This window comes from Vipera berus, assembly GCF_964194415.1.
Source record: "Vipera berus genome assembly, chromosome: Z".
NCBI lineage: Eukaryota > Metazoa > Chordata > Lepidosauria > Squamata > Viperidae > Vipera > Vipera berus.
Window position 1 is genome coordinate 8,254,616 of NC_138205.1, and position 25,524 is coordinate 8,280,139.

The window sequence follows — 25,524 nt, forward strand, 5'->3', positions numbered from 1 at the left end:
GGCTTCCTTTACATAGGGTTTGCTACGTGAAATGCTCATTTATTTATAATACAGAAACCAGCCTTTTCTTTTTTTAAATAGCCTTATTACTGCCTATGCAATCTTTCATCACCCTTTCATTTACATTTATTGAAAAGTATATAAGGAAAATATTCTGACAGTGCTATAGGTAGCTATAAACACCCCAAAGTCTCTGCACTTTGTGAACAGAATAATGGATAGACTTGTTCATTGGCCTCATCCAGCAGAATTCATATTATTTTATATTTTATATTATTTTCCTTCGGGATACATAGTCCAGAATTTACAAACTCATAGTGGTTGCACATGAGGCTAAGAGGGGTTGTAAAGGTGGACAGCCAATGTAGAATTAGAATTAGAATTCTTTATTGGCCAAGGAATAGACAAGTAGATGAAGGCTATGCTGGCTGGAGAATTCTGGGAGTTGAAGTCCACCTATCTTCAAGTTGCCAAGACTGAAAAACACTGTTAGAATAATAAATTTTGTCTGTGTGTACATGGCTTTATTTCTGTCTTTAATAGAGACTAATCTTGCCAGATTACATCTGGGACTCTTCCACTGTGTAAGTCAGTTCCTGGATTGGAGTTAAATGACTGGACAGCGTAAATTTACAGCTGATCCTATGTGAAACCTGAAACAAGGATGTGCAAAATATTTGGACCTCAAAACCTCCCAAGTTCAAAATTGCCATTTCAAGTATCCCAAACATGTAACACGACCCAGGTGCTTTGAGAATTTCCTTCTGAGGTCAGAAGAAAATTTAATTCTAAGATTGAAACCAAACTTAGCAGTTTCATATCTTCTGACTGCTCCGAGCCCTGATGCCGGGCTGCTTTTATGTGGGTAGTTGTGGAAAATTGCTACGTCGCCTCAGTGAATGCCTTTGTGTCTTGATGCAATGTTAAAAGTTATCATTGTAATTACGAAGCATCAGAAGCTTTTCTCCATTAAATTAAAGAAAAATTAAAGAAAAACCTTTATATCATTTTTTCTGGGCTCGGAAAGTTAAAAAAGATGTGCAGATTTTAAAAAATATATTAAGGAAACTACCTAGAGGAAATATATGGATTGAAAAAGAGTTTAGTTGCTTTCTTGGCTCTGTAATCTGTTGGCTCAGTGACCCAAAGGGATTATGTGTTTAAGGAAGTTGGAAAGACTTCCTTTAAATCCTTAGTCTGGGTCTGGGACAATAGGTATAGCTCAATACTGCCCCCTAAAGCCCTGATCAATTAACTCCATACAAAGAGGTATAAATAAAGGAAAATCGGTTTTTGTATTCCTCTCAAATCTTCCCTATAAGGATGTATAAGTGTGAGAGATGGGCACTAAGAGTGGCTGATCGAATAAGAATTGACACCTTTGGACTGTGGTGCTGGCGTAAATTATTGCACACACCATGGACAGCCAGATTAGGGGCTCAATTGTGGTCATAACTCTGGCGCCCTTGTCTGGTCTATCTTGAAGAAATGACAATGATTGAGCAGTTAAAAACAAAAAGCCATAACTATTCTGGCTCTTAGACTGTTAAACCGTGATTGACTATTGCAGTGTCCAATGTTGTGGACATCCAACCGAATGGTATAATACACTAAACCATGATTTAATCTACAGCTTACTTGGTTGTTGGTCTGAAGTTGACCTTGGAGTTAACCAGTGCTTTTTTTGTAAAAGAAAAAGGTGCCGGAACTCACACATGTCATACAACCCGCCTTGCCTACCCTACAAGGTTCCATCCAAAAAAGGTGCCGGAACTCCGTTCTGAGCGTTCTATGAGAAAAAAAGCCCTGGAGTTAACCAACAACCAACAACCAAGTAAGCAATACCCCAGTCAAGAAATTGCCCAAGACCCATTGGTAAACAGCCCATCCATAGAATCCCTAAGACCACCTGAAACGTCTGCAAGAAAACAAGCAAACTCAGAGAACTCCAAGGTCCCCCTCATTTTAACCCTGAGCTACAAATATTCTCCTTCACTGAAAATTATGCTTAGCTGGCCAAACGCCTGCCAACCACATTTAACACACCATTCAACTTCCTGTTTCTGCAACTATTTGCTATGATGGTTTTTTTTATTTTTTTTTAAATTTTAATTCCATTTATATCCCGCCCTTCTCCGAAGACTCAGGGCGGCTTACAGATGTTCCTCCATCTGTCCTGTTTACTCTTTTCATTTCTTCTTTTTTATCGTTGTAGGATGAGACATGCGGCAAATAAATTTGACAAATAAAATTATTTTATTTTGTACATTATAAAAATATTTTAGCAGAAATCGATGCAATTTTTCAGCACAATCATCTCGTCTGCTCTACTACTGCTGCGTCATATATGTGATGCTATATCAGTGGTGGGATTCAAATACGTGAACAACCAGTTGTGTGTGTGGATGTCACTTCTGGAAGTCTTCTGGGCCTGGGGCTACAAAAAATTAGCTACCAGTTCTGCCAAAGTGGTGCAAACTGGCTGAATCCCACCACTGGGGTATATGCATAATCTTTTGTCATGTTTATGTAGTGTATATTGAGGTGATTACCCTTTTGAGAGCTGAGCGCAATGAAATTTCATTTTAATGTGTGCCAATTAGTGTACATTTAAAGCAGGGGTCTTCAAACTCGGCCCTTTTATGACTCATGGACTTCAACTCCCAGAATTCCTCAGCCAGTGTGCCTGACTGAGGAATTCTGGGAGTTGAAGTCCATGAGTCATAAAAGGGCCGAGTTTGAAGACCCATGATTTAAAGTGACAATAACGTTTCTATTCTGTTCCATTCCAATTATTCCATTCCATTCTTATAAAAGGCCTATTTTTCTTCCTTGTAACACAACAACAAGGAGAAAACTGAGGGAGAAATAAAAGAAAACGTGTTTTTTTTATTTTTAAACCAGCCAATTAAAATGCGGCTCTGAGCTCTGGGCGAGCATTAATTAGCGGAAGGCGGGGACGCTGCACCCGCGGTTTTTTTTGATAGACGTCAATTGGATTCTAGGAGTGACGCTGCGCGGAGCATTGACCAATGGGCTTGGAGAATTCATTTACGTCAGTCGCTAAGAGCTACGTCAACACTTCCCCTCTTTAATATGAGACCCCTTTGATATTATTGGTAGTTCGATAGCAGCCTATGACAATGCAGTTAAAATGATTGAAGGGAATTCTAGCCATAGATACAGCTAGCATTGGATATGGGTGGGACTAAAAAGAACTGCCGACCAGGGAAATCACTGCAGCTGAGGGAAACAGTTAATATGATAGTCCCGTGGTCTAATCTCACAGCGAGCTGAGTGACAGCACATATAGCCTATCCTGTCTTGGAGCCTCCCTCCTTCCTCTTCCCTCCTCTCAGTCTTATCGAACCAGCTTACTTCGTCTTCCCCCAGCCCATCTTCGCTGTGCGCTGATTGACTTGGCGCTTGATCGGTGGCCAATGAGCGCGCCCGGGGTAGAAGACTCACATCCTAAGAGAGCGGACGAGTGGTGAAAAAGAGTGGGCGGAGCTCCCGACAGACCCGGCTGCGCGGCGCAGAGGGCAGGTGGGGCGCCATTTTGTGAGGCGTTCGGAGCGCGAATGAAGCGAGCGTAGCTGTGAGAGAGAGGGAGAAGCGGTGTACGGTTGCAAAATTATACATTTAGATAAGCAAGGCGGCAGTGTGCTGGATCTGGGGCCTCCCGGTGAGTTCGTTGCCTGAAGAAAAACGCCTGAGGGAAGAGTGGCGACGGTTCTTTTTTTTTCCCCCGCTTGTGGGGGAGGGGAGTTCGCATAATGGTATTGCCCACACGCCCCCTCAGTTTTGGGCCTCCGCGGTGGTTTTTTCCCTGGCCGGTCTTCTGGACTCGCGCCTCTTCCTCCATTCCCCCCCCATGCAATTTATTGGTATCGTCCAAGCCGATGAGTATTTGGTTACTTTGGGAGAGACCATTATGCTGGGCACAAAGGACGGGGGGGGGTAGAGAAGAAAGACTGCTTTAATGGTTCTCCCATTTTGCGAAAGAGAGGAAAACGTGTGTCCGTCTGCGTGTTTGTGTACGTTATGCGTTTGTGGGGTGGTGAAAAAAAAATATTCGCGTATGGAAGTTATATTGTCTGAAATGTATAAAACGCGTAAGGTGCGCGCGCAGATCCCATTCGCAGGTATGGCTGCTGGATTAGGCAGGGAACACAGTGTGGATGGTGCCTGGCCTGACTATTATTGGTGTTCAGGGCCGCTTTTATTCATCTAATCCGGATTGACAGTCTAGGTCTAGGAAAACAAGATGCCAAATGCCTCAGCAGGTGGGAACAGCAACCTGAATCTCAGGAAACTTAAGCACTGACAAATCCAGGTAATCCTCGGATGGGAGACCACCAGGAGATCCCAGGGTTGTAAAACTGACTTTAAAAAAAAAACCTTAGAAGAAGGTAGTGGCAGACAGTCACCATGTTTGTAAAAAAACAAAAACCTAGATATTTCTTGGTAAGGCAATATGAATTTATTACCGTTATCAAATTGTGACTTTGGCAGATTTTTTTTTTTAAAGCACTTACACGCTAACTAGGCTGCAAGGCTGACTTGTGGATGGTAAAATGCCTAAAAGCAATCCGAATTCGTATACTATGTTGTATAGCTATCTAATGCGTTGGTTGGAGCAATAAAAATAGATACTATTTCATGTATTACTATCCTAGACATTTTAAGGATTTGGCACTTTGGTAATGCATGTTCGTTTTGAAACAAGTATATTAGCATTTTTAGGAGTATAAATGTATTAAGTGTAAACAAATGCAGTTGCCTTTCCTATGAATTTGCTCCCACTTAACAAAAAATAGTAATTTTTTTTTTAAAAAGATAAGTTTTCCATGCTGATTTCTATAAGTGACACAAGCTTCTGAAAGGCCTTTGTATTTTTAGCAAAGGCAAGTTTTCTGAATTACTCAGCTATTTTTTTTTATAGAAAGGGATTGTGCTGTATTTGCCAACTAAAATGATGCAACTGTTAATGCATTTCTTTGTTGAACTTGTGCTTAATGTTTTAAACTTACCTGATCCAGTTCACACCAGTGTCAGATTTAGGAGGAGGTGTGCAATTTTTTGAAAACCAGTCGACGGGTGGAATATTTTGCACCCTGCTATTCTGCCGCTTTGCTTGCAGTTAAAGTTTGGGAAGCAGTTTGTATTGCAGGCTTATTGATTAGTCTCATGTTGAAAGCCACAATCCCTTCTTTTTGTTCTTGTTTCATAATAAGACAGTGTCTTGGCAAGAAAGCCATGTCAATACTTTTCAAACTATGGTTGTAGATGGCCCAGATACAAGAATTCTGCTTGTGTTAACACAGCTCTAGGTTACCTTGCTACCAATCCGGTTATGGAAGTTGGAACATAGGAGGTAGAACCGTAATGCAATAACCTAAGAACAGTCTGGGTACACTGTGTACAGGTAGTCCTCGGCTTAAAGCCATGTGTTTAGTGACCATTCAAAGTTGCAACAGCACTGAAAATGTCTTACAGTACAATCATTGCAGCATTTCCATGGTCACATGACCAAAATTTGTACACTTGGCAACTGGCATATAGTTATGATGGTGTCCCAGGGTCGTGTGATCCCCTTTTGCAACCTTCTTACAAGCAAAGTCAATGGGGGAAGCCAGATTCACTCTAACTGGGTTACCAACTTGACAACTGGGTTACCTTCCTTGCCACATTTGTTAAGTGAATAATTGTAGTTATTAAGTGATTGTTAAGTGAATCTCGCTTCTTCATTGACTTTGCTTGTCAGAAGGTCTCAAAATAGGATCACATGACCGCCGGGACACTGTGACCGTCATAAATATGAACCAATTGGCAAGCATCTGAATTTTCATCCTGTCATCTTGGGGATGCTGAAACTGTTGTAAGTATGAAAATCAGTCCTAAGTCACTTTTCTTAGTGACGTCGTAACTGAACGGTCACTAAACAAACTGTTGTAAGTCGAGGACTTCCTGTACACCCTTTTGCAATTTTTGAAGTTAATTTTTTGCCTAGCTTTCTGTAACCAAAACCTATCTGTCCCAACGGTCAGGAAAGATCCCACTGCCGCACACAACTTGAATTGGTCAACAGCTTGTGTAAGCTGATCTGGAAAAGCTTTTTTGATCATCTGAGTAGAGACTTAGGTTTACTTACACATTACTCTTTCCAAAATGGCTTGTTCTTAAAGCTTGCACCTTGCTGCATTTGGAATCGCATTGATCATTTGCAAGATAGGCTGTTTCTCCCCCAGAGAAAACAGCACTGAGGAGATGTCAGGGAAAAGCGAAATTAATAATTTAAGTGGGTAAGAATGACAACATAGATAGGTGACTTCTCTACCCCAATTACCTGGCATTTGAGTGGTTGGTGAGTGGGAAGGTAGATAAAAGGGGGCGGGGTGTGTGTGTGCGCTGACATCTGAATTCTAGAAATTTCTATTGCTTGGGACTTTTACCATTGTAATGAGAAGCTAGCAGAAGACCAGTGCATGCCCTTTTCGTATAGACCTCGTTTCTGTTCCCTTGATTCTATTCTCTCTCTGTCTCTGTCTCTGTCTCTCTCTCTCTTTCTCTCTCTCTCTCTCTCTCTCTCTCTCTCTCTCTCTCTCTCTCTCTCTCTCTCTGTGTGTGTGTGTGTGTGTGTGTGTGTAAGTAAAAGGTGCACATGCTCAGTTTTCCTCAACTTTGCTTTAGAGATCTGTATGAGCTACCTATCACAAGCTTGCAGGTAACTTTGAAGTCGTCCAGCACGACTCTCATTGGCAACAGAAAGAAATGGCAAGATCAAGGTAGCACTTTAATCACACCTGAGCGGCTGCTGTGAGCTTGGGGTAGCCACATGGGACTAGAAGCTGGTGTTCTCTGGGGTGGGGGAAACTGGGAGATGTGGGCAAAGTTTCTGGGGTATCCTGACTCATCCTGTCCCTTCTCCTTTCACAGGGCAGCAAGGAGAAAACCCCCAACCCTTCCTTCACTGGCGCTCAGCTTGTTTTTTGTTTTATTTTTATTTTTTTAAACCCCTACCCAACCCACTACACGCACACCCCCTCCCACTGTCTCAGTACAAGTTATTTTAATAAAATGGTGCCTTTGTGGCCCAGTGTTGCTTTGCACTCAAGCAAAAACAAAAAAAAACTGGATTGAAAAATGTAATTTTGGGAGGGAAAAATCACCTTTTTTTCCCCCCCCTGCAGCAGCTGGGTTAGAGGAAGAAACTTTTAGCCTCGTAAGAGCTGGCCTGCCTTAGGCATTTTTAGAATGAAATGGTGTTCAAAAGGGCTTGGATTATTTTCTGCCAGGAACTCTCCTCTGCCAGGTTTTGCCGTGGCTGGAATGAGAGCTTGAAAGTGGGGGGGAAAAAGGACAGAAAAAGAAAAAAAAAATCGTTATTGACTTTGACCTTTTTACACCTCCCGTTTTTCTAATCTGGGCTATTTTTATTTTTGTTTTTTTACAGTGAGATTTTTTTGATCTTCAGCTACAGTAAGTTATTCCAATTTTTTTCCATTTTTTTCCTGCCTTTCCACTGATTTCCTTTTTATCGTTGTTACTAGTTAACGTATTGATATTATTGCTGCAATAATGGTGGTGACTGTGACTATGATGATGTGTTGCTGATGGTGATGATTTAAAAAAAATGCTGATTTTTAACCAGATGAAAATGGAGTTTTTCTGAATGATCCTAACTGACTCTGGGCTTTTAACCCCTTGGGGGGGGAAAAACACAAGGTTTTTAAAACTTTTTTTTTTTTAAATGGATTGATCACGTTAACTCTTTTTTTTCCCCTCCCTCACTGATCGCCTGGCTGCCAAGAACAGACTCTGATACCTCTCCAGAATTTACTTGAACAACTCAGGAAGTTCCTACGCTTTTTTATTTTTTTTTATTTTTAATTTTTAATATTTTATTTCTATTCGATTTTTCAATTGTTGCTGCACTATATCTGTGGTGCTGATCACTCTCTAGCAGTGATGGCCTCTCCTTGGTCAGATGCCCAATTTGGCCCTTCATGCCCTCTCAGTTCCCATCCTGGTCTTCCCCTCTACACCATCCCTCCCCCTTACAAGCGCCGTCATGGATGCCCAGTCTGGAGTAACAGAGGCAGCTACCAGCGGAGCCTTGCATGGAGCAGGGGCATACCCATCTTGGCTGATGGTAAGGGGCTGCGTTGGCTTCATTCCAGGCCATCCCCTCTTAAAGGTCTTGCTTGAAGTGTGAGGGCGCTATTCAAAACCTGGCATTGAAAATATGTAAAATGTCCTTTCGGGAGCATTATGGAACAGCAGGCTGGTAGACTTGTGACTTACAACTCTTAAAACTCTTGGTTTGGTGGTTGTTCAAAGTTACAACCACACTGAAAAAAGTGGCTTACGACCGTTTTTCACGCTTGTGACCATTGCAGCATCCCCGTGGTCGCATGATCAACATTCAGGCTTCTTGGCAACTGGCATGTATTTATGATAGTTGCATTGTCCTGGGGTCAGGTGATCACCATTTGTAACCTCCCCAGCCAGCTTCTGACAAGTCAATGAGGGATACCAGGTTCACTTAATGATTGCATGATTCACTTAACTGCAGTGGTTCACTTAACAACTGTGGCAGAAAGGGTCATAAAATGAGGCAGAACTCAACAAGTGCCTTGCTTAGCGACAAATTTTGGGCTCCATTGTGATCGTAAGTTAAGGATTACCTGTAATGTGTAGATCTAGCTGCTAACAGAGATGATTGATCTTGGGAAAAGACAAATATATTGAAGATCAGTGGACTCTAGAACTGGATTAAATGGTCTCCCATTTTTTTTAAAAAAAATCATTAGTTCAGAGTTGTTTAGGGTACAAATTTCTTGGAATTTCATAGCACATAGCTATAAAATAATGCAATTGCAGTCCCCGAGATTTTCTAAATACTTGGAAATATTACAAAATGCACTAATTATCTGCTGTAATATACATAAAGCTAAAAGAGAAGGAAATATAGAAGCAATTAAGGCTCTCAATTTGGGAAGTTGTGTAATAAACAATAAATGTAATGTTAACCAATATACTGTGGGAAATGTGATAGACTTGCTAGTTTCAGAATGCAAGAAATCTATAATGTAATACAAGGTTCCAAACTTGGCAACGTTAAAACTTGTGGGATTCAACTCCCAGAATTCCTCAGCCAGCCATGCTGGCTAGTGAATTCTGGGAGTTGAAGTCCACAAGTCTTAATGTTGCCAAATTTGGAAACCCCTGACGTAGAAAACAAAATTCTATAGGAACTCCGTGGATGCTCTGACTAGTCACAAACAGTGAATCAGTTATGCTTGTCCTTTCTTTGGGAAAGACATCTTAAAATGTTATAATCTTAACAATAGGACATTATTGGAAGAACAGGTAGATTTTTTCTAAATGGGCCTATATCTTTTCCATCATCTTCATTGACCAGTGGTAGAGGCTTTTTAGCATAAGGGGTACTTGTTAACAATTTCTGTAATAAACCTGCAAAACATTTAGCTTCTAATATTGTTTTCATGGATTCAGTTTTACAATAGTTGGGGGATTACTACTACTTTCTTGGACAAATGGAATCACAGTGACTAGCTGCTTAAAAGTTTTGCTTAGTGGCCAAACTCATTTGCTCTGTATCTTGTGAAGAGAGGCTGCAGAAAATGGGTTTTTTTTATTTTTGAGAAGTTAAAACTTCTTTGGGAAGTTAAACAGAAGGTCTATATCATCCCAGAATGTAGTATTTAAATTAAAGGGTTTAAACTATAGGAAGGCAGATTCTGATTTTTTTTAAAAAATTCCATTTGTATCCCGCCCTTCTCCGAAGACTCAGGGCGGCTTACAAGCTTAGCAGTAGCCTTCATTCTATGTATATGCCTGCTTATTAGGGCTTTCACACACCCCCTCAAGCGGCATTATTACAAAGTCAGCTTAATTGCCCCCAACAATCTGGGTCCTCATTTTACCTACCTCAGAAGGATGGAAGGCTGAGTCAACCTTGAGCCTGGTGGGATGCGAACCTGCACTAATTGCAGGCAGCTGGTGTTACTTAAGGAGGCATTAGCCCACTGCTCCACCAAGGCTCTTGAACGTATTAACAGATTGGCATGTTCAGCATTGTCATGTATGGGGACAGAAATTACCTGTTATTTTTCCCCCATTCAAAATGTTTGGCTCCCTGAGCAGAATTTCTTGTCTCTTGTGTATAGAGTCTACATCAGTCACTGGACATCTATAAAGTAGTCACTCTTCTCTAAGTCTGATCTACTCTACAATCTTCAGTAAAACCTGGAGGTGGAACTGCCACATAGGTCTCCTTGAAGTCCTAGAGAAAAGGCAAGAGGTAGACCCCCACAAATAAATAATGCGAAAAGACTTTTCCCCATAAAGAAACAGTTCCCACCACTTGAGGTTGCCTAGGATTTTAATTCATCTTACAGATTTTTGCCAGGCTGACCCAAGGCTTAGCTAAATTTGCAGTGAGGCCTGCTTTGAAGGAAGAGGTGGGTTTCTCTTTCCTACCTCAATTAGAATTCCGGCAGAAATGAAAATAACATTCCACCTGTGCCTTTGCAGAAACTGAAGAGAAATACAGGGTTTTTTTGTTGTTTTTTTTAACAGAAGAAGGGAGGTGTAGTTTTCTTTTCATTGGAGGGATGAGAACGTGGTTTCTTTGAAGCACAAGATACGGAGTGGAGGAGAGAGAGGCCTTAAGTGGATTTATTTAATCCCGTCTACATATGGGTGAAATCAAAGCTGTGGTTCAATGTTTAGGGATAAGTCAGAGGCAGCAAAGAGAAAAAGAGCCTTTGTCAAATGGACTAGCCACAGGGTTCAAATGAAAATGCTGGCAACGAAAGTTCTTCCTACTTTTAATCTTGTTTCACTTGTCCTTGTGCTCTTGACCTTAGTTCCTGTGGGGTGTACACCTGCATTAAATGTGCCTCTGTCCACTCCATCTGGATAGATAGCTGTGTGTGCTCATTAGCTGGGACCGAGAGTTTGGACCGGCAGAGAATGTGCAGTCCTCTGGGAACCTGGTTGCAGAAAAAGGTTGGCGACCTCAGCAACCAAAGCCGAGCCTTCCATCCTCCACTTTGTCCTGCCCTTAAAAGTTGAGAGTCTTGGCAAACCGATGCTGCCTTTGCATTTTATTGTCGATTCTGCCCTATAAGCCAGAGGTCCCTAACCTTTCGGGCAGCAGGGACCGGTTCCGTGGAGAGGTGTTTCCGTGGACCGGAGGGGGCTTGGTTTTGTGTGCTGCTTCCATCCCACGGATGAGGCTTTTTTTGTTTGTGCGGACCAGTTGCTGGCATGCCGCAGCCCTGTACTGGTCCGCAGGCCAGGGGTTGGGGACCACTGCTGTAAGCAGCTTGAGGGGAAAGGGAATACAATATATGGATAAAGAAAGTGCCTCTCTAGGCCCTTGCCAAAATTAGACTGCAACCAGATATGCCTCCCCTGAGGTTGCACAAGAGTGAAGTTCCAGCAGTCATTTGCTTGGGTGGCTTCCCAAAATCCTATAAAATACATTCTTTCCCGTTAGTGCATAAAAGGGACGTACAGGTATTTGAATTCCAAAACAAGAAGGTACGTGTCTTTGCATCCGCACAGTCTTGTCAGCGGCACCTTAAAGAGGCCGCTCGCTTTTTCTGATCTTCACAGCTTCTGCACGTAACCAGAAGCCAAAGCTTTCAAAGTGCAACTATGGATGTGACAGTGAACATGGCCGTGTACAAAGCAACCAGTGCAGCACCCTCCTGACACATAGCCTAAATCTGTGGACAGAAACTTGCGATAATTAGCTCCTGCGTGTAAATCTTCCCTAATTTGGATTTGGATTGCAGTCTTTTTAGAATTCCTGGCAAAATGTCCTTCCTTCCATTGAAGATGGAGGTTAGAACGTGCCGCCCTGAAGATGTTAGGCACATTTCATTTATAGATTCATCTCAATTTTAAGAAGAAATCAGGGAAGATTGACCCTTGATAATAAGGAGTACTTAATTGCTTCTGAACTGAACTCTGCTGGGCTTCTTGCATTTATCTTACCTACGCCATTGCTTGTATTGACAAAAGCATATATTAAAATGGCAGATTGTGTTTTCCTGACAATGCTGCTGGGAGCAGATCTAAGGTAGGAGTAAAGTTGGCATTGTTTAAAAGATGCTTGATGCTGGGAAAAAAATGGAAATGAAAGCAGTTTGAGCTGACTTGTGCTGAAGGCCATTGCATCTTTTAGACAAAATTATTTTGGTCTGTCCGATTCTCATGCATCTGTTTTCGGAGCTAGTGGACTATGGTAGGCTAATGGTAAAAAATATCTCCCTTTTCCTTAATTCTCTTAATTTTTGTTTTTCAGGAAAGTTTTTTTTTCTCTCTCCAAGTGTTGTTAACGTGTTTTTTTTTATTTATTGCCGAAATATCCCTAGGAGGATGAATCTTGAGGTTTCCCAGTACGCCTCACGCTGGTAGCTTTTCATTCTGAGAAAGTGGTACTTGGCAGATGAACGCCCCCAAAAAGATGTGTGCATTTGTACTTTTCTTTGCAGTTGGTTATACATGTGAAAGCTGTGAAATCTTGACTGTCGTTTTCCTTTTGCTGACCATCTTTTTCTCCCTTTGCCTGGCCGGGGCAGCAAGGTTAGCGTTTTCTGCTCTCGTGGGCGAGCTATGGCCAGCAACGTCACCAACAAGACAGATCCCCGTTCCCTAAATTCCCGTGTCTTCATCGGAAACCTCAATACCCTCGTGGTCAAGAAATCTGACGTGGAAGCCATCTTCTCCAAGTACGGCAAGATTGTGGGTTGCTCCGTGCACAAGGGCTTTGCGTTTGTGCAGTATGTGAATGAGCGCAACGCCCGCTCTGCAGTAGCGGGAGAGGATGGCAGGATGATAGCCGGCCAGGTTCTTGGTAAGTAGCCGACTTCCCAGGTTGGCTCTTCTGTTCTTCATCCCAGTGAAATTGCTGGTGCGGTTCTTCTAGCCGAGGGGTAGGCAACCTCGGCTCTTTTATGACTCGTGGACTTCAACTCCCAGAATTCCAGAGTCAGCATAGAGGTTGCCTACCCCTGTTCTAGCCTTTCCCTTTTGCCTTGTTCAACAGCCCAGCTGTTCCCTGTGTAAACAACATATGTATTGCAGCCTTTTTTTCCCCCCTGTTACGAGATTTCTGGTATTGTAGGAATAGAAAATGGTGAGTGAAAAAAAAAGGTGCAAGCAGTTAAATTAAATATTGGAGAGGGGAGTAGTTTCAACCGTCCTACGGAGTAGATTTCTGATCTGATCGGGCTGACAAACCAGACACAGAAAGCAGATTTGACGATGCAGAACTCTTTATCTAAACGGAGATATTATTCTTGGCCTGTCTTTGTCTTGATCTGGAGGACAAGAGGATAAATTCAAAGAACGGGCAGTGTTCTACTTTGATTTACATCTTTCCTGGAAACAGAGAAAAGCACGCACATACGGCTTTTTTTTTTTAAGGTCTTGCTTCACTGAGACAACGCTTAAGAACGGTGGACTTTGTCTGAAACCAAATTACTAAAATCTCATCACCACCAGAACACAGATTAATTCCTTGCCTGGCTATTTACCGTTCCGCAAAATAAGCCCACAAGTAGCTCACAGGTGTTTTCAGATCATCTGGCCTGCCACGTTTGACATATTAAAATAAATAAAGTTGGAAACAGAAGAAATTCATGGTTTTCCCCCTTTCAAGAAAAACTCCCTCCCCACTTCCCAACAGTTGTTGGGACTTATTAATGTCAGATACAAAAACATACTCTAGTTCAGACATGCTCAAGCCTTGCTGAAGAGGATTTTTTTTCCCATTCTTTTCAGAAGACAACATTGTTTTTCCTGCCAGCAGAAGACAATATTGCTGTTATTTTTCCCTGCTCAATATCCCAACACCTCCCTCCCCCCCCCCCAGGAAGGTTTTTAAGCCTATTTTCTCACCACCTGCTTAGCCAGTTGCTTCTGAAAGATGATAGACATAACATTCAGAGGCTCAAGTTGACCTACTGTTTTCTTCAGCGACAAAGGGCGTTTTCTATGTAAACTGAGCCTCTAAATATTGTGTTTACTAGCACGCTACACAGCAGATCCTCCTCCTGCTAAGTAAGCAGGTCTTTCAGCCCCAAACTGCCCTTGCTTTTTATGTGATAAGCCATAGCTTGCAAGAAAGTACGGCTAGTGCTCGACTTACGACCATAATTGAGCCGGAACTTCTGTTGTTAAGTGAGACATTTGTTGTTAAATGAGTTTTGCCTCATTTTACAATCTTGCCAACTGTTGTTAATTGAACAGTTAAACCGGAGGCGTCAAAACTGCCAGCCCGCAGGCCGGAGGCGTCACCCGGAAGCTGTGCCTACCCCAGCTCCAGCAACCGGGGGGGGGGGGAGTTGTGATACATCGCAACACGTCACGCGAGTTTGAGGCCCCTGAGTTAAATTGTTAAGTGATGCACTGCAGTTATTAAGTCAGCTACGTGGTTGTTAAGTGAATCTGGCTTCCCCATTGACTTTGCTGGTCGCCAAAGGGGGATCACATGACCCAAGGGACACTGCAAGCGTCCTAAGTATGAGTCAGTTACCAAGCGTTGGAATTTTGATCATGTGACCACGGGGATGCCGCAACGCTTGTGTGAAAAAACAAGTCATGAGTCACTTTTTTCATTGCCGTTGTAACTTGGAATGGTCACTAAGTGAACTGTTGTACATCGAGGACTACCTGTATTTGTTTCTCCGCTCCATGACTGCTTTCGGATGGCAGACCTGTCGGCCTGTATAGCTTCCAGATGGTTCACCTCTCGGCTCCCATTTTAGGCAGCGTGTCAAGGATATGAACTGGGTGTCGTGCCTCCACACGGAAGGAGATGTTTGCAGGCCTGCTGCTAGGCGCTGTGTTAGGAAGATGTTAGGCGCTCTCTTCATTGGATGCTAGACTTAGATGAGCCATGGTCGCACAGTGGTTAGAAGGCAGTACCGCAGGCTAATTCACTGCTGACTTCTGGGAGTTCCGATTCTGACCGGCTCAAGGTTGACTCGGCCTTCCATCCTTCTGAGGTGGATAACGTGAGGACCCAGATTGTTGGGGGGCAATACGCGGACTCTGTAAAACCGGTTAGACAGGCCTGTAAAGCTCTTACGAAGCGGTATATAAGTCATAAGTACTAGTGCTACTTTAATTTGGATTAGAATCTGTGGCCTCCAAGGCTTTCCCAGTTCTTAAAAATTTACAAACGTTTTAGATAACAGAATGACAAGAGTTGGAAGGGATACTGGAGGTCTTCTAGTCTAACCCCTTGCTCAGTCGGGAGACCTTATACCATGTTGAGACAAATGGCTGTCCAGTCTCTTCTTAAAAACCTCCAATAATAATAATAATAATAATTTTATTTATATACCGCCCTTCTCCCGAAGGACTCAGGGCGGTGAACAGGGCAGATATATAAAAATACAAAAATACAAAAGTTAAAAGAAAATTAAACATATGCCCAACTAAAAACAATAAATACATATATTAAATGTTGGAACACCCACAACTTCTGGAGGCAACTGATTGTTCTGTCAGGGAATTCCTCCTTAGTTTAAGGTTGGGTCTCTCCTTGTTGAGTTTCCATTCACTACTTCTGTTCCCGCCTTCATATAAAGCAACGCTGATCTAATTTACTGATGATACAAGGCCAAGAGTAGTGTGATTAAATTCAGAAAGGAACATGCTTGAAACACTAAATCAAAATCACACGTAGATTTGGGAAGAGCAGTTCATTGTATACATGGAAAAAAGTTCTAGGCATCTGTTGGATGATAATATGCTGAGTAAGAGACAATAATGTGGTTGCTTCAGCATTATCATAAATAGGTTGCCTTAGGAAAAGATTGCTGTCCAGATCAGGAAAAGTACAGTTTTGGCCTGTTCAGTTCTGGGCAGAGTATATTTGAGGTTTTGACTTTGGATCAAGGCTCTATAATTTAAGAAGAGTAGTGGCCACTTAACATAATGTTTTGAAAAGCTGGAATTGTTTTGCTGGGATTGAAGCATGGATTACAAGGGTAACTTCCAATATTTGAAAGGTAGTCAGGCAGAAGATGATGTTGTTAGTTGCAAAGTCGTGTCCGACCCATCGCAACCCCATGGACAACATTCCTCCAGGCCTTCCTCTCCTCTACCATCTTCTGGAGTCCATTTAAGCTCACGCCTACTGCTTCAGTGACTCCATCCAGCCACCTCATTCTCTGTCGTCCCCTTCTTCTCTTGCCCTCAACCTTTCCCAGCGTTAGGCTCTTCTCCAGCGAGTCCTTCCTTCTCATTAGGTGGCCAAAGTATTTGAGATTCAACTTCAGGATCTGGCCTTCTAAAGAGCAGTCAGGGTTGATCTCTAGGACTGACCGGTTTGATCGCCTTGCAGTCCAAGGGACTCGCAGGAGTCTTCTCCAGCACCATAGTCCAAAGGCCTCAATTCTTTGGCGCTCAGCCTTTCTTACGGCCCAACTTTCACAGCCATACATTGCAACTGGGAAAACCACAGCCTTGACTATACACACTTTTGTTGGCAGGGTGACGTATCTGCTTTTTAGTGTGCTGTCTAGATTTGCCATGGCTTTCCTCCCCAGGAGCAAGCGTCTTTTAATTTCTTGGCTGCAGTCCCCATCTGCGGTGATCTTGGAGCCCAGGAAAATAAAATCTGTCATTACCTTCATTTCTTCCCCATCTATTTGCCAGGAATTGAGAGGGCCGGATGCCATGATCTTGGTTTTCTTAATGTTCAGTTTCAACCCAACTTTTTCACTCTCCTTCATTACTCGCAACAAGAGGCTCTTTAGTTCTTCTTCACTTTCTGCCATTAGAGTGGTATCATCTGCATATCTTAGGTTGTTGATATAGGCAGAAGTTAGAGCCAAGTTATTCTCAGCAGAAGAACAATGCAAATGGAAAGCAGATTTGGACTAAACCTTAAAGTATACAACAGCGCCGTTTAAAAGTGGAGCAGAGTCCCGTAGAAGTGGGTGGACTTTTGTGAGACCAGTCTGAAGCTGCCATAGCTAAAGATGAAGCAGGCATGTGACGCAGGGAGGACAAAAAACCCCAAAAAACACACCAGGAATCTTGTTCAGAAGATCCCCTCCGGGAGCTAAGGAAACATGGGAAATATGTCACCAGACAAAGGAAGTTTGTCTGAAATCCCATCAACAGCTCCCAGATGTGTAAAATAAGGCAAGAGTAGCTGCCAGTGTGGGCGAATCAACAACGTAGGGCCTGTCGGAGATAAAAGGGGTCTTGAAGCCCACCCACTCCTTTGCATTCAGAGCTTCCATCCCCCTAGTTAGTGGCTGGCAGCCTAGTTAAGAAGCACTTAAGTGTGAACGGATGTGTGGGCTGGCTGTGTGGGCTGGCGTGAGAAAGAACCAAATGCACAGTGTAACAAATGACGTTTTGCTGTTACTCGAAATTCCCTGGGGGAATGAATGCATTCTGTGTATTCCAAAGAACAGATTGCGCCTCGGTGTTTGAAAGTGATTTGAGTGTCCCTCTCGATATTTCCCAGCCATTGATCAAGGCTGTGTGTTGTCTACTCTAGCCTTGCCTATCTGGAGAACCCAGGTAGGAAGCAGGGGGGGGGGGCTTACAAGACCTGCATGCCTTGACAGGCTGTATGAATGAGTGACCGTAAACTGAATACTTGAGAGCGTGCCTAACACTTTCCTTTTCCAGATACTATAAGAAAAGGCAGCTGGTAGATATCAATACGTTCGGCCAGCCGTCTCCAGTTGTGTAACTTTAATCTCCCAGATTCCTCGGCCATTATCTAGGGGCTTCTGGGAAAAGAGTGTTCTCCTTGGGCGAGAAAAGCTGCATTGCCTGGTACGGCAGAACATCAGTCTCTCCAAGAGCCTGTGGAGATCCTCCGGTTTCAAACTGAGATTCTGTGTCTTGTTCAGATATTAATCTGGCTGCGGAGCCGAAGTTGAACCGGGGTAAAGCTGGGGTGAAGAGATCGGCCACAGAGATGTACGGGTCAGTAGCCGCACCACCTTCTCCGTCCCCTCTAGTCAGGTTGGGACCCTTACGTTTTCATTATTTTTAACTTTTTTCTTTTCTTTTTCTTTTAAAAATTTCTCTGGTTTGGAATGGGCCCTGGAGTGAGCAGTTGGGTGCAAGATGCTGGGTGCAAGATGCAACATCTGACTATGTTTGTAGATGGGGTGTGTGTGTGTGTGCGCGTGCGTGTGTGTGTGTGTCTGCAATCCATGTGACTGTAAGAAACTGCAGTGTGACTTTGATGTATTTGGGCTGATAAAACTGTTGGATCACAGTGCCAAGCAGCAGATGGCTTTTTGAAGTAAGGGGTGGCGGTGGAAGGGTGAATTGGGTGGGACCCTGCTTGCTTTCACTTTTGCATTGTGACTAAACTCTTTCACTTTTGCTATATTGGGCTGTGAGCAGACTCCTCCTGCTGATAAGTTTAACTTTAAAGGATTGTCTGTGATTTCCCCAGCCCTTCGGAAGTGGGGGCTGGGGTCCCCAGCCTCCCTTAGACCTGACCGTGTGTGTTCCGTGCTTTGTCTTTCAGGTCTTCATTTGACCTTGATTATGACTTCCAGCGTGACTATTATGACAGGTATGTGGTGTCAGGTTGCTCTGCTCTGTTTTGTTTTGTTTTTTAAAACTCCGGTGGGTCCACACAGCTCTGAACTGAGATCAGAGCCATAGGAACAAAAATCTTAGGGCTCCATTTACCCCCCCCCCAATCCCAAAGCCTTCAGTGTGGCTCCCAGAAAACTCCCATTGTGGTTGTTGCCCAATTGCACAGGAACCCTAAAAAATTTTGTGTGTGTATGAGAGAGAGAGAGAGAGAGAGAGAGAGAGAGAGAGAGAGAGAGAGAGAGAGAGAGACAGCGCGACTGAGAGATTTATCAAACACATGACTGGAGAATACAAATACTGTATTCAATTTTAATTAAAAGTTCATTAGATTTTATCTTAGCCCCACAAAAATTTTTTTTTTGCATTAATACATACCTTCAGGACACAACTCGAAAGAAAGGCTAGATGCAGTTCTTTGCCAAAAAAAAATATTGCACTTCTGACGGGCAATCATACCCTCTTTTCAACATTTCTACTAAAGAGCAGTATGATGTCCCCTGTTTCTAGAGATCGATGTGTATAGCTCATTCTCAGAAGTGTAATTTTTGCCCATTGAGCCATAGCAAGTGTTGTGGCCACTGCCAAAGCTGCAGAGGTGGGAGGGGAGGAAGAAGATGGAGGCAGTGCTTCAAAGGGATGGGTCCTTGGTAGTCCAGGGATAGGCAACCTTGGCTCTTTTATGACTCGTGGACTTCAACTCCCAGAATTCCCGAGCTAGCATGGGAGTCATAAAAGAGCCAAGGTTGCCTACCCCTGCCCTCCTAGTGAGATGTCTGAAATGCTGAATTTCCTGCAGATTCAGCCAAAGGGAAAAGGCGGAGAAAGAACCACAGCTTTGAGGGAGGATATAAATTTAGTGATGAAGTTCTTTTTCTGCTGACATCTTCAGATAGGTTTGAACATCTAGAGCAGGGGTGTCAAACTGCCGGCCCCGAGGGCCGGAAGCCGCACCCACCCCATTGCTTGCAGTGGCAAAACTGTCCCAATAGGTTTGCGCGAGGTCACGGCGTTTGACGTGTCTGATCTAGAGAGATTTGTTGGGATAGATCATTCTGAGTCGGTAGACGGTCTCAGTTGGCACACTTCAGTTTTGTTGTGTTATCAAACCATTCTCTGGAGTGCATAGCTAAAAGTCTACGGAGACACTCAAGTCATCCTAGGTCAGGGGTAGGCAACCTCGGCTCTTTTATGACTCATGGACTTCAAGTCCCAGAATTCCCGAGTCAGCTATGCTATGCTGACTCAGGAATTCTGGGAGTTGAAGTCCATGAGTCATAAAAGAGCCAAGGTTGCCTACCCCTGTCCTAGGTCATGGATCTCCCACAGGTGCTTTTTCAGGAGGCAACTGGACTTTCTTTGTTTTTCCTTGAAGACATTTGCTTCTCATTCAAGAAGCTGCTTCAGCTCTCTGGGGTCTGCTGGGTTTGAGGCAGAGAAGTTTCCTTTTTATTTTATTTTATTATTTTATTTTATTTTATTTTATTTTATTTTATTTTATTTTATTTTATTTTATTTTATTTTATTTTTCACAGTTCCTTTAATATACCACAAAGTAACCAATGAAATATAAACATTTTTTCAAGTATTGTAACATTTGTTATATCAGTAATGCTGTAGGTATTATATATCGCCATACATAAATACATACACGTAAGTTTGGGTGCTGCTCGTCTATTTCCCCTTTCACTGTATCCACCCTCCTCTCTTCCCTCTTCTCTACTTTCTCCCTTTCTCCTTTCTTTCCTACTTCCCTCTTCTTCCTCTCCTCTTTCCCTCACCACTCCCCTCCCGTTTCTCCCCACTTCTCCTCCTGGCAGAGAAATTTCCTGAGGCCTTGCACATACACCCCCTCCCAGTGAAATGTTGCTGTAGAACAGAAGTTTAGAACTAAGGTCGCTGATGGTCGGCATGCCTGCTCCCAAAACCTTAGCTTCAAACTCTAGATCCAATTCATCAGATTCTAATTTATAAAACGACACAGGGAAATTGTTGGAACACAAGCATATTCATTCCACTTAATTCATTAAATGTAAACTTAACGCTCTCATCTTCTTTCCTTTGTTAAGACTCCTCCAGTTACTTTGTATCGTGTATCCAGGCGTGCCCCTTAACTCCCAAACTTTTAGATCGATGGAATTAAATCTCCGGAATCCCTTGTCTTCCAAACTTAGGAAGAAAACGGGTAGCCGATTTAAGAGAAGATTTTGATTAAATGTTTTGGGAGGGAAGGAAGAGGTATAAGAGCAGAGTTTAAGGTATAATAAGAGCTCCATCACTGGAGGTTTTTAAGAAGAGACTGGACAGTCACCTGTCTGAAATGGTACAGGGTCTCCTGCTTGGGCAGGGGGTTGGACTAGAAGACCTCCAAGGTCCCCTTCCGGCTCTTAATTTTGTTTCTACAATAGTTCTGATCGCCACCTTTAGGCGATGGATATATTGGTGTGGGTACCACAGAAAGAGCCGTGCTGTTTTGAAAGCAGCACATAATGCCCTCAATGAGCTTATCTAATTAAAAGAAGGTATTTTTAGAAACCTGAGAAGAGATTTGCTTGTGATGCAGGTTGGTGGATTTGCAAAGCGGTTTTGAAGCTAGATTTCTACCCCCTCCCTTTTTTTTTTTTGGATTCTCCTAGGATGTACAGCTACCAAGCACGAGTGCCCCCTCCGCCCCCCATTGCCAGGGCGGTGGTCCCTTCCAAACGCCAGCGGGTTTCTGGCAATACCTCTCGTAGAGGAAAGAGCGGATTCAACTCGAAGAGCGGGCAGCGGGGATCGTCCTCCAAATCTGGGAAATGTAGGTGTCGGACGTTGAGCAGGGCCTGTAGCAAACGTGACCGGTGTGTGTGTGTGTGCGTGCGTGCGTGGGTGGGTGGGAGGAGGGATTTTGTGTATTATTTAAATTGGGTTATTCGAAAATCTGCCTCTCCTCCGTTTGAATCTGGCTGCCGCCGCGCTGAAACGTTCTGCAATGCCTCTTTGACAAGGGAGGGTGGTTTTTAGGAAAAAAAAAGTGGTGGGGGAAAAAAGATTTTTTTTATCTCCCTTTTATACGTTTCCTTGAGTATTTTCATGCTTATGAATACCCCAGGGTGCTGAAACTTGGCGTTTTCCTTCTGTATTGCAGTGAAAGGAGATGACTTGCAAGCCATTAAGAAGGAACTGACCCAGATTAAGCAGAAAGTGGATTCTCTGCTGGAAAGCCTGGAGAAGATAGAGAAGGATCAAAGTGAGTGGGGGGGGGGAAGACGGGAGGGGAGAGATAAAACTGTCTGGAGAGCTGCGTGGGATGCATGCCAGGAAACGTGGCCTGAAAAATTGGCGTAGAGGGAGAAATAAATTGGGGAATCACAAAAATTCGTGTTTGGATGTGGACAAGTTTATGTCAGAAAGGGGCCAGCAGACAGGTGGAATTTGGGACCTCTTATAGGTACCCGGTGGGCTTCTCTGTTTACAATAGGGCAGGGGTAGGCAACCTTGGCTCTTTTACGACTCGTGGACTTCAACTCCCAGAATCCCTGAGCCAGCGTGGCAACCTCTCCATTTCTCCTCAGCATGGCTGGCTCAGGAATTCTGGGAGTTGAAGTCCACGAGTCGTAAAAGAGCCAAGGTTTTGCCTACCCACTGCGATAGGGCTTTTCGTGCTGTAACACTTAAGAATCCTTCCCGTTAACCTCTTCCGGTCTCCCAAGATAATTCTTAACCCCAACTTTTGTCGGAGGACCTGCCTCCCTGGCATCTTCCGTGCACAAAGGAAAAGCTTTCCACCGCAGCTTTTCAAGCAGAGCGAACTGCGGAAGCTGCTATTTTCCCCCCAAAGCATTGCTAACTATTGGCCCGTGGTTTTTTTTTTGTGGGATGGTTTGGATCGTCTTTCGTAACGGTTAAACCCTTCCTCCGCCCCCCGGCCCCCCCTTTGGGGTTTCCAGCGCTAGGAAATAGGCAAGGACTCCCAAACGGTGGTGAAGCCAAATCCGTCCAGCCTTCTGATTCTCTGCCGCCCCCTCCCTCCCCTCCCCTCCCCAGAACTGAAGAACGACAAGTCGGAGGAAGAGCAGAGCACCACCTCGACTAAGAAAGAAGAGAGCAATGTGAAGATGGAGTCTGAGGCTGGGGCCGACGACTCCGCCGAGGAAGGGGACCTGCTGGACGATGATGACAACGAAGACCGGGGAGACGACCAGGTACGAAGCTGGAGGAAGCAGAGAGCCTCGAGTGAGGATGGCGGCTCTCCCGGTTCGCTAACTCGGCTCTTCTGCCTGTCCCCTTCTCTCTCTCAGTTGGAGTCCATCAAGGGCGACGACAAGGAGCCGGAAGAAGGGGAAGACGACAGAGACAGTGCCAATGGCGAAGATGACTCCTAAGACCCCCGGCATACTTTTCCTCTCTGCTCTTTGGCCCACGCGGCGTTCTTCTGATTGAGCCTCGCGCAGCCCCCCGGGTCTCTCCTCTTTCTCCCCCCATTTGCTGGCTGCTTCCTCACTGCCCTCCTTCCCTCTTTGCAGCCCTGTGTGTTTTACGATGTTGTGTCTTCTGTTGCATCTGCCCCCCTCCTCCTTTTTTTCCACCTCCTTCCCCTTCATCGGCTCCTCTAGTTCCGTTTCAATCCCTTGTAATTTTTCCTCTTTTAATTTTGATACCTCTTTATTGACTTAACAATAAAAAAAGACGTATTGTTTTTAGACGGCTCGTTTGATGTGCGTTGGTGAGAGTGGAGTCTGGGCTGAGGCGGGGGGGGGGGAAGTGCTTTGTCCTTAGCAGGTATTATTTTGGCAAGTGTTTTCATTTATGTATTAAACACATGGCTTCCCCCCCTCTTATAGATAGATAACCTCTATTGCCCTTTCTTTGCTGTGGGCACAACTGGCACACATTAAGAACGAAATTCCGTTGCCTGCTCTCAAAAGTGTACACACAGATAACACACACGTGAACATGCTATCCAGTGATGGCGAACCTTTCAGAGACCGAGTGCCCAAACTGCGACCCAAAACCCACTTATGTATCGTCGGGGGCTGGTTTGGCGTGGCCCATTGGGTGGGCGTGGCTGCAATGGTAATGGTGTTCAATCAATTCCAACTTTGCGAGATCTTTTTTTTTTCTCGTGCGAGAAGTTAAAATCGAAACTTTTTTTTTCTTTGCACACAGCAGCGGAGGCCTAAAGCGAAAAGGTTTTATAAAATCCAGCTGAAGGGCTAGGACTGCGGCGATGGCGCACGTGCCCAAACAGAGGGCTCTGTGTGCCACCTATGGCACCCGTGCCATAGGTTCGCCACCACAGCTAACTACATATGAAATGAAATGAACCTTTATTGTCAAAAGTACAACTATGTGTACATTGAGATTAGCTGAGCCTCCCTTTGTGTTCCCACCCCCCCAACACAGTGACAACAAACCCTCCATCTTACTACGTATTTTAACTTATGTTAAAATACTATGTATTTTAACTTATTGTTATAGTTTTTGGGCATCTTGTTTAATCTCTTTTAATTTTTGTATTCTTGTCTTTTAACATGTATCGCCCTGTTCACCGCCCTGAGTCCTTCGGGAGAAGGGCGGTATACAAATAAAATTATTGTTATTATTATTATTACACCATGTGAACCAACTACACCACACATGTACGTGCATACCTATATATCTCTTGTAACTAAAGCGGCTCCCAATCAAAAGCCAAAGCAGGGTAAAAGACATATTAAAACTATATATAAAAAAAAACCAGCTAACCACATTGAAAATAATAAAAACCCGGTGCTACCTCATCAAACATCTGATCTGCAGTAACCTCACATTATCCCAAGCCAGGCCTTCAAAGCTTTCCAAAAGGCGAGGAAGGTAAGAGGCCTGTCAAATTTCAGGGGGCAGAGTTTCCATAGGGCAGGGGGCTGCCACCGAAAAGGCAGGCTTCCTAGCTCCCAGCCGATGACAATATTTGGGGGAAAGGACTCGAAGCTGCACGCCCAACCTATCGGATCTGGTAGGATGGGTTAGATGTCCTTAGGGAAAGAGGGTCCCACCGATCACCTGACTCCGGCGTTGGCCATGTTTGGGCTAATAATTGGCGCAACCCCCAGCCAATGAGCGTGTAAGGAAAGTTGATAAGATTGAGGACAGATGGTTGGTGGGGCAGAGGAAAAGAGGTGGTCCTCGAGTTATGTCCACAATTGAACCCAACATTTTACCTCACTAAGGGAAACGTGAATTGGCCCCATTTTAGGACTTCCCTTGCCACCGTTGTTAAGTGAAGCATTGCATTTATTTAGTTAGTAACCCGGCTGTTAGGTGACTCTGGGTTTCGCCATTGACTTTGCTCGTCAGAAGGTCGGAGCGCTTGACCGTGGGGATGCTGCGGCGGTCGCAAGTGTGAATAGCAGTTCATAAGCCCGTTTTTCGATGCCGTGGTAAGTCGAGAGGACTACCTGTAGTTCAGCTGAACGGTGGAAAGGACGTGGAGTTAACTGCTACAAAATCTTCCTCTGTTGGGACTGCAATTTGTACAACACCCACTTGACTGTAGCCTTCCCACCTAGCCGAAGCCATGGGTCCAGGAGGAGCCTTAAATCAGAGCTCCCCAACCTATGGGCCGCGACCCACTACCAGCCCGTGGCCTTTTGGCCACCAGAGTAGCTGGCTAGCACGTGCGCGCATGTTTATGCGCTCACCTCTTGCGCCAGCACTAGACGAGCCTTGCGCGGTGCTAGCAGCCCCATTTGCGGAGCACGCATGCTCACGGCCCTGCACACACACATACGCGCAAGCACCTTAGCATTCATGCACATGTGCACACATAAAGGTGCCTCTCTCCCACTGGGCTGCCGAGAAAGGTTGGGGACCCCTGTCCTAAATCATGGACTTGCCCACCAGAAAACAAAACACAACGTTTGAATGAGT

The 25,524-nt window shown here is 44.2% G+C and overlaps 1 protein-coding gene across 8 annotated transcripts; it reads left to right on the forward strand.

Annotated features, from left to right (window-relative positions):
• Positions 1-3,529: 3,529 nt before the first annotated feature.
• Positions 3,530-23,315, forward strand: LOC308678238 (heterogeneous nuclear ribonucleoproteins C1/C2-like). Of its 8 annotated transcripts, none has more exons than XM_081345301.1 (9): positions 3,530-3,685; positions 7,457-7,482; positions 12,624-12,898; positions 17,931-18,045; positions 18,563-18,610; positions 21,270-21,430; positions 21,761-21,862; positions 22,660-22,817; positions 22,914-23,315. In XM_081345301.1, the coding sequence occupies exons 3-9, from the start codon at positions 12,658-12,660 to the stop codon at positions 22,995-22,997; spliced, it is 909 nt and encodes a 302-aa protein (XP_081201427.1). In that variant the 5' UTR covers positions 3,530-3,685; positions 7,457-7,482; positions 12,624-12,657; the 3' UTR covers positions 22,998-23,315. The 8 variants fall into 8 exon arrangements, with proteins under 8 accessions (XP_081201427.1, XP_081201428.1, XP_081201421.1 ...); XM_081345302.1 differs by having other exon boundaries at positions 17,931-18,006; XM_081345295.1 differs by having other exon boundaries at positions 22,660-23,315.
• The last annotated feature ends 2,209 nt before the right edge of the window (positions 23,316-25,524 follow it).

Coding starts and splice junctions, on each gene's coding strand:
- LOC308678238 (XM_081345295.1), top strand. CDS start 12,658: ATGGCCAGCAACGTCACCAACAAGACAGATCCCCGTTCCCTAAATTCC. Junction 18,046..18,562: donor TCTCCGTCCCCTCTAGTCAG/GTTGGGACCCTT, acceptor TTTGTCTTTCAG/GTCTTCATTTGACCTTGATT. Junction 18,611..21,269: donor CAGCGTGACTATTATGACAG/GTATGTGGTGTC, acceptor GGATTCTCCTAG/GATGTACAGCTACCAAGCAC.